Source organism: Anopheles bellator, chromosome 1 (genome assembly GCF_943735745.2).
Source record: "Anopheles bellator chromosome 1, idAnoBellAS_SP24_06.2, whole genome shotgun sequence".
NCBI classification, from domain to species: domain Eukaryota; kingdom Metazoa; phylum Arthropoda; class Insecta; order Diptera; family Culicidae; genus Anopheles; species Anopheles bellator.
The window spans coordinates 22,257,897-22,270,623 of record NC_071285.1 but is presented as its reverse complement, the minus strand read 5'-3'; the positions used below and the strand labels follow the sequence as shown (position 1 = coordinate 22,270,623).

The window sequence follows — 12,727 nt, the reverse complement described above, 5'->3', positions numbered from 1 at the left end:
TGTGTCGGTGTTGCCGATGACGCGCAGCTGGCGATATAAAATGCAAATCGAGATTCTAGAGATGATCCCCGCTAGGTTAACGGATGACAAGATCGTTAACAGATCGTTTAGGCTTTTTTGGGAGGTTACTTAACTTATAGTGTTTGAAATGCTAAATTGATTTTTCAGGCGGGTCAATACGTACGGACACCAACAACGTTAGTACCTAAAATCTCTTTTATGGATAGTAGCTTCTTTTTAATGATGGCTTCGAAAGTCTAGACCCCTAGAGTGTAGAGTCTAGAAAATGTCTAAAAGTCCCGAAACCGAGTCCCGACCGAGTCTTTCGGAAGGCCATCCGCCTAGCAAACGGCCTATCAGTGAAGATGTTCCAAGTGTTCTCTGTTTCCACAAACAACGAAATTTAATAAGTGTAAAACGATAAGTATCCCTTAGAAAAACCATTTGAAAGTAGATGATTTTAAGCCATGGATTAAAGAAAGAAAGAACGTCATCGAAATTGAACTTTATTACGTGTCTAGCCTTAAAAGTTTGCATCGTCCGATCAACATTCGGTTTGTACCTTCACTATACAAATCACTTTGAGGATGAACAATTTAAAACCGTAGAAGGTGGCCAACATGCTTTTACTTTCACAAGGGTTAGTCACAGTACAAAAATCAAATGTGAAAATAGTCATCGCGCTGGCGAAGAACTTCTTAAAAATTGCGGCAATTGAGTCTTTGAGTTCGTTGAGTTTATTAGGGACTTGAAAACTTTGTGGCCAATTTAATTATACTGTGAAATCGATCAGGACACTTCCGGTGCCTTCATACTAGAGATTATCACAAATACATAAAAACAATGAAAAACAAACTGAATTGCTAAGAAAACAGCCAGACGAACTATTCGTAAGAAGTTATAGCTCAAATAGAGCCGAAAGTAATTGAGGAACATGAAATATTTAATAACACATATAAAAAAGCGAACTGTTTCTGTACTTTTTGGATATCAAATCAATTGAGCAAATGGAGTAGAGTGGTGACTAGAAAATGTGTGAAGAATGCAGTACAACAGATCTAATTTGGTTAACTTCTTATAGCATCGATGCGGAAAGAAGTTAGTTTAAATCAAAGCCTAATTCTTACTACCAAAATGAGTTTAAACTACGACAAATGCAATGAAGTATTATGGTGTTTTTGTTGCCGTTTCAAATGACCCTCGCGAATGGAGTGATGACCGAACTAAACCCATGTATCAAAAAGATAGGTTTTCTTGTTTTCCGATCGATGGTTCCGATCTTCACATTAAATTGGAATTGGAGGGATTGGAGTTCGAGACCTTGAAGTTGCACTCAAATGACAGCTGAGCATCGGCTATCGCCATGCAAACCACGAATGGGCCGGAATCGTCGCTCGATGATTAGGTTAATTACTAAGAAGTACCTTCACCCAGTAGTCGGCGCAGTGTGCGAAATGTGCTTCATTCACTGCAACCTCTGTCGAGCAGCACAACTACCATCTGGGGCCCGCAACACTCGTTTGACCGGCTATTTGTTCGCTATAAATGGTCCCATTTCACGTGTAGCTGCTGCGTGGAGACCAGTAGCGTAGCGTAATCCGCAACGCCGTGGCAGGCGGACCGTGCAAGGCGCCAGGCAATGGCCGATTACTTCGTAATCGATCTGTGATGCATAGGCTCGGTTGAGCCTAAGTAGAAGCAGATGTGATCAATGTGGACCCAGGCCGCTCGGACTTTTGGGTACTGGCCTCCTTTACAGTGCCGAGAAATGGAATAACCAAAGCACAAAAGCGGACCGAACTATGTCCCCAAGCGAAGGAATAGTTAAAACGGATATGAACAGGTAATGTCATGGCCGCAAGTGAGCAGTGTAGCGGGTTGTTGCGACATCGGCCCTCGTTGGGGACGGTAGCCCCCCATTAGCCAGATGGACCGGTGGGTGTTATAATGTCGCTGCACCGGATATGTTCCGGTTAGGCTGCTGCGCCCATTGATCCATTTGCTAGCCAATAGTCAGTCTATTAGATCGTGTGCAAATCGATACCCTGAATGATCGCTTTGGCTTCCGCTAATGAGTCAATTGTTTCAGTCAATGCCACTCTGAAGTCCTCGGGTGCACTAGAAACTTGTTTGAAGACAACTTTTTGCCAAAATGAAGCTATTATGGGGCTCGAAATGCTTTGCCGACCATCACAAAAATTAAATAACCCTGGACTCCCGTTCATGGCACGTCACATCGAATTGTTACCAGCGTTGGTCCGGGCTGGGTTTGGCAAAGGAAACCATCAGGCGACCACGTTGGTGTAGGCGTTCCGAAACCTGCTGTAGGTGTTATTATGGAATCAAAAAACGATCCAACTTTCAAGCGCACAGCAGCACGGAGCGTGCGAGCTTGAATGTCTCGCGCTCTCTACGGTCTTAAATCCGTTCCTGTTTTTGGACGCTGACCGCCCCCGTAATGAGCAGTGGGCGAGTGGGCCAGAGTTTGATCCAGATTTGGCAATGAGAATGATATCATTTGTCGCAGCCACGGGAGAACGGAGTTCCCCAAATAGTCCAGAGGTGGCCATCATACCGAGGGCATACTCATCGAGGGAGTTCAAGAAGCCAAATAAGCGATGATGGTGATGACGGTGTTCCAGTGTCCAACGGATCTTTCTCATCGGATGCCGCAAATGGCGATGCTGCTGGGTGCGATAGTGATGCAATGGCTGCAATTGCAACAGCTTCACTGACCGTTATTAGTCCATCTAGTTATCAACCCACTACGCATGGCATTGGAGCATGGCGTTGGGTCACTGGCTTAATTACGACTGATGACACCACCACCTGGCAGCGTGCGTTCTGTTAAGCTGTTATGAGACTCGCAGGCAACTTATGAAGTGCATTCCTAGCTTCAGCTGGACGAACGATAACGTTGTTGATGTTGCTTAAATGGCACCGGTTAATTCCGGAACTCCAGAAGAATTTCCCCTAACCTAAGGGTTTCTTATACGCATTCAAACCTGTTTTAGTTATAGGAGATGGAGTAGAGTAATGCCAAAACTTGTACTCCTGGCGACAACAGATGTAGTTTGATCAATTTCTAATAGCCTCGGTGCTGGAAAAAGTTCGTTTAAATCAAAGGCTAGTTCTTCTGATTGAAGTCCCCGTTGATCGGTAATCGTAACGCTTGCTTCTTCTCCTTTCCTTTTTCTTACTGAACAGTTGAATAATGTGATGATAATAGCAGTTGATTTTTGTGTAAATTTTTCAGTTTTTGATTGATTTTTGATTGAATAAAGTAATGTTTAACCCTCGTACACTCGTAATGTTGACCGTTACAGACAACAGGGATTGTTAACATTGTCTCTGGTACAGGATAAGACCGCCCAGTGTTGTTGCAGCGACTAAGAAGAAGAAGATTAGATGATCATGATTTATCGTTGTTCAAAATCATTATTTAAACTCACATAAACTTTTGGATACTGAGTTTTTTAGTAACGTAACGCAGTTGCGTTATTTCGATAACGCACATAACTTGTAGACAATTTCACGAAGCGCCCTCTGGATGTGAAACAAATAATTAGTTTTTAATTTGAATTTACGTAACGGGCGCGACGTGAGTATATTTGTAGTTCTTTGAGTAAGTACTGGAACTATTTGCATCGTTAGGACTCTTACATATCATTACGATTTCAGGGAACTCTTACACGCAGTAGACTGGTACTTATTCGTTGCTTTGGGACTTCTTTCGAAACCAGACCCATGACAAAACGCGGTGCTGTGTGCTTGTTTGTGTGTTATATTTTCAACGTTTCCATAAAAAGAAGAGTAAAACGTAACAGTGTTCCATAACTACATATTTTGATTTACATTTGATTAGATTCGCTTGACTGCCCAAATGGTTCCAGTCGCACCAGCGCACGATCAAGAGAGGGGATCTCCGTCCAGAGAGTCTCACTGAAACCTGTGAACCACACACACGTCAACTTACATAAAAAAGTCACCTTTTTATGGACAAAGTAGATGGAACAATGCAAAGTAGTGACGTGGACGACACTTGTTGTTGACGTTATTTTTGCTGCTTTTCGAAGCGACCGTGACTCTTCACTGTTTTCTACTTCTACGTTTAACTCCAACGCTTTTGTTAGAAACTCTTACATATAAGTTTTGATACTCTTTACAACGAGCAACCTTCTTACAAGAACATTTGCAACTCTACTCTACAATACAGACATCTTGTAAAGAGCCGCCATGTGGCGGGCTCTGTAAGTTACGAGAAGGGGAATCCAAAAATGTAAGTAAAGAGCTAGGAAAGCTAGCAAAATCTCTTCTCGGGTGATGATGTTACGGGCGCACATGTAACTCCTAATAATCCTAGGCTAGGTTTAAAACATACAAAGATCAGTCTCTAGGTTGTTGTCTCATTTTTCAGCTGCCAGCTAGGTTTAGTAACACTTCTGCAGCTGTTTCTCACCGCAACACTGCACTCCAATTACTATTAGGTTAGATTTCGTGTTCTTTAGAATGCCGTCATAGTATTAAAGGCGTAGGGACGGTAGTATCCAGTACCACCAGATTGCTCCGGAGCGAAATTGAAGATATTTATGTTGATTGGCCTTTTTTCGGCTCTCTGTCGTAAATAAACTCTATTGTTTGAACTTGGCTAGTATTAAGAGAAAAAGGGAACGAAGGTACGAGCATGGGTCTGGGACGGCCAAGTAGCCGCTTGCTTCTAAGCTGCCGTATTGGAATCGCTTCATTTCAAACTCTAAGATAATCACTCTTCTAGTGATAGCTAGCGGCCTCTATTGTTGCGAATGGTATGCGCAGTGTTTCGTGCTACAGTATGAGGGTAACACAGCGGAGTGTGCTTTTGTGTGGTGTTCCTGTGGCTGACGAACGGTCACGCTCTACTAGTAGCAAAGAGAGGCTAGGAAATGTTATTTCAGAACCAGCACAATTTGTACGATTAATAAATGAAAAATAAATTACTTAAAGCAGCCTCTTAAGAGTATAGGATAAAAATCAAAATCAAATCACAGACCGACACTAATGATTCGTATCAGGGGGACTCTTTGAGCAGTAGCGCTAAAGGTGGCGTCGTGTTCGTTAGATTATCGGCGATCATTAAGTTAAGTGAAGACGAGTATTTGGTAGGGCAATGGCGTGCGAATTATTGGGAATGTTTGTAGGATCGGTATTCGTGTGAAATGTTCGGTTGATCAGGTCTGTGATGAATCCGTGTACCATAAATCCTTATAACGAAAAGCGTGTGACAACACAACTAAACAATCTTCTTCAGGTTCTGACAAAGAAGGGGGAACCTTTAAGAAACACAAAGTTCACAATCCTCAACTCAATTGAACTGTAATTGAAAATACGAAATACGCATCCGCCTCTGAAATGGGTAATTGACTTCCACGTTGGTCGATTTGCGCTGATGGCTCCTTCGTCAAATGTGTAGAGTTTCCGTTTCGCTAGTCAACGGAGCGCAGACGTTGTCTTCCGTCTGCGAAACAGCTAATCCGCAGGCTGGCGCACCGGTCACGTGGACCTCTGGTGTGCACTGCTTCGCGCACTGCTGCGACCCCTGCGGAACATCCTCGGAAGGTGGGTGATGCAAACTCAAACCTGAACAACACGCCCCAAGAAGGCACCAACCCGGCGGCCGGGACATCCGTGGTCGAGTCAATCGTTCTCCGTCCGCTTGTGCAGCGCGGCAGTAATACTGAGGGCACCGCCCGGAATGAACCGCACAAAGTTGTCCCCCACGAGTGGCCCCATCGCATACAGGCCGGCGTGCGGTGACCGGAGCACCGCGTTCGTGTACTTGTCCACATCGATCGGGTTGTTCTTGCAGTCGATCGGCTTCGTACGATCCTCGCCCAGCCCGATACCGGACGCGGCGCTCAGCTGTTGCCGCTGCTGCAACGCCCCCGGATTCGTGCCGAACGGTGCCGTGTCGGCCTCATCGTGCTGACAGAAGCCACCGAGGGCAGCCAGCAGTCCGTGCTGCGGTTGGTGTTGATGATGGTACTGCTGCAGCTGCTGCTTGTGGCGCGTCTTATCGGTAAGATTGATGTGTTTGCACTTGGCGCACATGTTTTTGAACCAGAACAGCTTGCGCCCGAGACGCGAAAAGAGCAGCTGCTCCGTGAACGTCCACATCGTGAGCGGTTGGGTCGGTGGCGCCCGACGAGCGAAGCCACGGTCCGTTTCCTCTTCCACATCCGAGTCGGAAGGTGCGGCTGGCACTCCCGTGGCCGCGCTACCATCTACGAGGCAAGAAATGAAGCGCAGATCGGGCCGCGAACCAATCAGTATCGCACAGTACGACACCTCGATCTCGCGCCGCTCGCCCGTCTTGAGGTGCTGGACTGTGACGCGATGTGTTTCGCCACCACCAACGGAAAGGTCCACAATCGTGTGCTCCGGCAGTGGGGTGTAGAGTTCGTGCTTCCGGTTGGAATCCTTCATCATCTTGTGTACCTCGTGGTACTCGGGGTACACATTGCCGGGTAGCATTTTGTCCAGGCCGGCCGTTCGATTCCGGTACACGTGCACAACCGGTATGCCTGACGATCGGCAGATGGTGACGGCATCGGCGGCACTCAGCCCGGCACCGACGATCAACACCGGCTTCAGCTGGGTCCGGGCCGGCTCATCGTAGCGCTCCAACGCGTGCTCCAGATGCGGCAGTTCGTACTTGACCCACGGCATCTGCAGCCCTTCGCCTTTCACACCCAATCGATTGGCCAGATCGGAGGCCCCGTTCGCTAGCACCAGATTTCGGCACACGACTTGGAACCGCCGGTTGGTCGTTACGTCGAATCTGCAAAAGGGGATCGAACGAATCTCTGATTAGTAATGCGTTTCGGGTTCCCACAGGTTGCTGTCGAATTATCGCTTACCCGGCGACGATCCAGCGACCCTGCCGGAGCCGAGCCGGAACAGGCGCACCCGTGGTGGAAGCGTCCAGCGGCACCACCGTCGTGACGATGGTCGAGTTCATGAAGTACTTCTCGAGGCCCATCTCGCTAACGTATCCCTCGTAGTACTGGGCGACGCGCGATATCAGGGCCCGCGTTTCGACCTCCTTCGACACCTGGCGCTTCAGCGACAGGTTTCGGCGCGGTGGACAAAGCAGCTTAACGTTCACCTTGCCGCTCCGTTCGTCCAGCACGGCCACCACGTTGCCTTCCGTCGGTCCGTCGGTTGGTCCACCGCCAACTAGCAGCCGTTCTTTGTTGTAACGGTTAATGTTGATGCTGTCGTTGTTGTTACTGTCGGCATTGCGACATTTGCTACACTTTGCTAAGGTCACTTTCTGCTGTCCGGTTTCTGTCACATTCGCCGCCTGCCGCCTATGCTTCGCCTGCTCACTGGCACACCGTACACAACCGTGGACTTCCGCCGAAAGTGGTGCGCGGTGAAGCTTCCTCCGTCGCTCCATCTCATAATCAGTGTTGTCCTCCGTCACTCCGGCAGGATGACGCGATTCCCAGTCGGCGAACGGAAGCCCAGGCAGCGACATCCAGGCGGCCAGCGACAGGGTACGAAGGTTCGGGTCCATCCGATGCCAGGAACCGCCCGGTGGCCCCCGTCCCAGCACGAGATGATCAATCTGGAAGCAAATGGTTGGAGCCAGTGAGTAATGCGCAGGTTAAATGACGGATCGAGTCGTTCGGTCGGTCCACTTGGCATAAAGTTAGGTTAGGTATAAACAAGTGATCGCGTTCGGTGGTGTAAACAAAAGTGGTGTGCTGAGTGTGCACCGAGTCAGGGACCGAGACTCCGGGCTTGTGGTCGGAGAATCGATCCGTAGTGCTGACACACCGCATCGGGCACCACATTGTTGTTGTTGCAAGCCCGCGAACAAAGGTTTGCAGAAACAAACACGAGACCGCTGTATTTTGCTGTGTAGTGGCCAAGGTTTGAAGGCTCTCGACGGAAGACTAGACAAAAACGCCTATCGGGTGCCAAAAGCGCTGTCACACTTCATGTCACACGACTGAAGCTTCACGAAAAGTGTTAACAGGTTCCGTTCCGCTTCGATTTCGACACTTCTCAGCAAAACTGTCGCTGAGTTAATTATTGAGGTTATGTTACGCACAGGCGTCCGCCAGGGACGCCAGGACGCCAGGCAGTGCTTGTTCTTGTTGGCAAAAACGGGCTGTGATTCACGTGTAAGCAGCGCCGAACAGCCCTTGGGCAGTCCAAAGAGATAGCGAAAGTATCAGGTTAAGAACGGATTGTTCAACGACAACCACCGCCGTATGACGTGTTCTGCGTAGCGTGTGGGACGCTACCCTGCCCGAATAAACAGAGGCCGCGCCGGTAAATATTTTGAGACCCCCATTAATGGTTGGGCGGTGCCCGGAAAATCCCACGCCTTTTCCATTTCCCAATGGCCGAGTGGGAGTGGGTTGAGAGCAATGAAAATAGTTTCAATTTCAATTACATTCCGCCATCCACCATTACACTGTGATAAAGAATGGCGAGTGGCGGCAAATATTTATCCAAATGACTATCCGAACGCTATCGACGACGTCAGAGTCGGGTGGATAAGATAAGGCACTGAGTTATGGATTGTCTAAAACGGCCAGAGAGATAGTCATATGCGGGTCTACGTGATTTGTGGTAAGTCGCGCACGGATAAGCATTAAGCTACCGCGATGACATCAGAGGACGCCCCCTGTTTTACCTGCTTCTCTGGATGATACCGGTACTCGACCATCGATGGAAGGTCCATTCCCAGATCGGCGCACGGGTGTTGGAGGCTGTCGAGCTGCAAGACGAAAAGCGAGATGTTAGAACCGAGATGAGGAAAAACCCCGAGCCCCCGAGGAGTGGAGTCTTACCAGCAACGAAACGGGATTGGTGCTTCGTCCTTCGAGCCCGTCGGCCAAGCTGAACAGATCGTGCTCGACCAGGCTCTTCTGTGCGTCGTAGTAGCCAAGCCGGGCCCGGAGCAGCTCGTCCGGGTGCTTCTGGGCCCGCTCCGGCACCCAGTACGGCCAGTGGCCCGCCAGCATGTACGACAGCGATATGCCGCTCGGTCCATTGCCTGCAAAACGAGCGGAGAATCGGAGTGTTAATGTGATGACAGTTCGTTTGCGGCGCGAATTGAAGGCTGTGGGGTGTGGTGACCACCATTGGCAACCGGTGAACGTGACGCGACACAAAACTTGGGAAATTACAATCAACTTGGTCAGAGGAGGTTACGGGTCAGCCATCGCACTGAGCGCTTGGTCGAGAATTGGTGCTGGTGATTAATATTAATTACTATCCACCCGGCCCTGAGGCCTTGGCCGAGGAACAATGGGTGACACCGGGTGCCGGACGCCCCCCCCCAGTGCGGTCCGCCGACAGCCGAAGATCACTGTCAAGGCAGTCGCGAAGCGGTCAGTCCGCATCCAGAATGTTCTGGCGCGCGATGTCACCCTCCCAACTGAGTGATTGCCGGAGGATGCGCTTATGCAATGGGGTCCATTTTTATGCGCAATCATTGTGTGGCGAAGAAAGTGGGCGAAAAGCGGCCAATCTTATCGCGCAGACCACGGACATCCATCGAGAAGGGGTTCGGTCTTCACGTAGCCTCCTCCTCCTGCCGGTTGTCGGTCTATTCGAAGAATCTGACCAACTGATTGGGGCTTAACATTGGTCAGTGCTTATCTGGTCACTGGCCAGAGCTTATCAGCTGGACGGCTGATGTGCGCTTGCTCGCGTCCGTCATTGGCATGGTATGCGCCGGTCAGAGCGTGCGCACGTCACACAACGAGCCCCCCGTCAACACACAGCTGACGCAGCGCACTGGGAAGTATTGCCGGGCAAGTTAGTCACACGACACGCGGCGATAAGATACCCTAGCCAACAATGCGGACGCATTTATTGGCGGGCGCACGTTTACGGACGCACGCGACACCGCGCGCAGTACCGGTACGGAGCAGATTTCTGGGTAGCTGGACGATCCGGACCTCTGGCGAATGGAGGAGGCCACAAGCTACGCTGTCGTCGATCATATGATCTTTGTGGGGGGGACACGATGATAAGATCATACCCAGAAGTTGGGCGGGCGGACACGAGACGATAAAGCGTTCTGTAAATATTGACTATCTGATCACGTAGCGTCGTCGTGATTCAAGGTCACCAAAATATAGTCCACGAGCAAGCAAAGCTACTAATAAAACTGGGGGCCCAGTCGTTGGTACTCTCTCGGTGACTTGATAATATCTGGGCAATGATTGATCGTGACCACGACCTGGTAAGCATCGTGAGCGAAGGGCTCTTGGTGGAGGATGAGTTGCAATAACTATAGTCCCGTAGGTGGTCGCGGTAGCGTTCTGATTGATGATCTAATCGGTTGGACCACACTCTCTATCTGCCAGGAAGCAGATTATTTGCAGAAAGCCCCAAAGTTTCCGCCAATCTGTCTTATCAACTCTGACACACTGCCACCCAGTGGCGCGTCGAGAGCCGGATCGTGATCGATCAGATCTTTTAATAGCACAATGAGGACACAATTGATCCGATTCACGTCTCCGACTGACAGTGCAGATGGCAGCTCACCTCACGGGGTGCTGCTGCTTCGACATCAATTAAAATGCCTCTGAATATTCGCATCACATGGTTACAGTGGCCAGCGCGCGGTCTGTTCCGCGATCGTCCGAGCCGCTTCCTGACCGGACATTCAACCGGTTCGGCTGGCGGTTATCAACGTTCGCACCAACAGCAGTAAGTTACATGTTTGGGTGGATGGACAGTCTAAACAGTGGTTGCGCCCGTACTGGCGAACTTCAAAGCCGTTCGGGCGGAACCCGCTTAGAATGGCAACACACGTGAGGAGGTGGGTTACAAAAATACTAACGCTCGGAATCCGGCACCGTCATCCGGCGACTAAAGCCCCCGTAGACTTCCCATAGCCACTCCTGCGCTGTGGGCCCCGCGTAGCTGGTGATTTACAAACTATCGCAACGGAGCGTGAAAAAGGTGATAAGGAGGAGCAAATTACAATCCGCACTACGTACAGGGTAAACGATTGTGGACACTACACCCCAACAAGTTCACGAAAAAACCACAGGCTGTTTTTGTGTCGTCCTCAATCATTCGCAATCGCAGCAGATCGATCGATCGAAGTGCCGTGGTCGTCACCTCAGTTCGCTACCGGCAACATCAGCGATCTTGTGCGATCCAATAATCGATTACCGGGATGTGCACATTGTAGCACTGTAGAAGGGGGGCACCTACATAAAATAGAGTTCAAGTAGAGCGATGCTTTATAACTGCGCCAATTCTCCTTATCGGACACGGAGGGGGCGCTTATCGGACCGACGAAACCAGAAACTTAATGTCACCCTGTTGGCCCAGATTAGTGAGCAGATCAAACACTTCACGGTGAAGTGACGCTGTCGGAAGCGAAAGTCACCGGGCAAATAGCTCGGCAAACACTACACTTGATGTACTTGATGTGTCTCTTGGTCCTGGGGATCTAGTTTTGAGGTCGATTTCACAAGAATTGCAATCCCAATTCTTCACCGGCGCTGGTCCAACTTACCTATCACAACCACATCCTTGTAGAGGGTGTCCTTGTGCAGATTTGCCTTGCCGCTACTGATATCCTTCATTTTGTCGGTCTGTATCCTCGAGCAAACGCGACCTACCGGCGGTGTTCCGCTCCGTTTAACAATATTTCGTTCGCGGCTGACCACTCGGAGGGGTCGGTGTAGTGGATTCCGTACCGTAAACAACGCTGGCACGCATTCACCACCACCGTGTGCGTGCGAAAAGCTATACCGAATTGATTAGAGACACCTGGCACCGGACACAACTGGAACCTTTCGCAGGCGCGGACTCTCTTGTGTTCACTGTACACTGTACTAATTGCACACTAATTTCGCAGCCTAGGGCTAGGCTTTTGCGGTGGGCCTTTACCTTTTTATCGCCACTTTTCTTGGGGCCACACTCTCTGGTCGAGAGAGGTCCGACACACTAAATCGCTCCTCTAGCGATGGAAAGGCGCGCGAATCAATAGACGCGTGCTTGGCGAGACTTGGGGCTCGGATACTCGGGGAAACGAAGTGACGCCGGTTAGCGCGACTGAACTGGACACTTCTGACTGGAGGTTGGGTGGTGCGCGATGAAACTTTACGTCAGTACGGTACAAACTCTGAGAGGGATGCGCAAAGCAAGTCCGTCGTCCGTGTCTTGACTCGTCCGGCGGTCGGGTTCAAACTGATGTTGGGCCGCGCTCCGGTCGGTAAATTTATTCGCGGTCTCGTGCCTTCCTCGCCCGTGGCCACTTGCTCGCACACACTCTCGTGAACAGTGGTGTGCGTGCGTATTGAAGCGAGCGAGCGTCCGAGTTCTCTCTGGGAGTTCGCACTTCGGGAAAACCCCCTTCGGTGGATTCACGATTCGCGGCTATGCTCCACGAGTCCCCCCAGCTAGGTTGTTTAGTTTTTTTTTACACTTTCTCACTCAGCGTCTCTCTGTCGTTCACGAAGCAGACCTACAATCTTGTGCTCTCTTTCCCCGCTGGCGGAGAGTCGCGGTTAGGATCGCGTATTGTTAGGCAGCACCTCGCGGCGGAATGCCTGGCACCGAGAGAGGCCGGCGATAGAGAGTCAACTCGTGGTGTCAACGCGTGTTCGCCGGTCCAAAGCATGACACTTCATGATGTACTACTACGGGGTGTACTTTGGCCCAGCGATCACCAAGGCGGAGCTTTTTTCTCGGAGTCTCC

The 12,727-nt window shown here is 50.0% G+C and overlaps 1 protein-coding gene across 1 annotated transcript; it reads right to left on the bottom strand.

The window, feature by feature from the left end:
- Window positions 1-4,882: 4,882 nt before the first annotated feature.
- On the bottom strand, window positions 4,883-11,730 carry LOC131208729 (oxidative stress-induced growth inhibitor 2-like). Its single transcript, XM_058201567.1, has 5 exons — window positions 11,540-11,730; window positions 8,847-9,052; window positions 8,690-8,773; window positions 6,897-7,609; window positions 4,883-6,817 (listed from the first exon to the last, which is right to left on the bottom strand). The coding sequence occupies exons 1-5, from the start codon at window positions 11,607-11,609 to the stop codon at window positions 5,674-5,676; spliced, it is 2,217 nt and encodes a 738-aa protein (XP_058057550.1). The 5' UTR covers window positions 11,610-11,730; the 3' UTR covers window positions 4,883-5,673.
- Between the last annotated feature and the right edge of the window lie 997 nt (window positions 11,731-12,727).

Excerpts from the sequence above, each read along its gene's own strand:
- LOC131208729 (XM_058201567.1), bottom strand. The coding sequence starts at position 11,609 with ATGAAGGATATCAGTAGCGGCAAGGCAAATCTGCACAAGGACACCCTC. Across the intron at positions 8,774-8,846 it reads CCAATCCCGTTTCGTTGCTG|CTCGACAGCCTCCAACACCC; the intron begins GTAAGACTCCAC and ends TTCGTCTTGCAG. Across the intron at positions 6,818-6,896 it reads GGTCGCTGGATCGTCGCCGG|ATTCGACGTAACGACCAACC; the intron begins GTAAGCGATAAT and ends CCCCTTTTGCAG.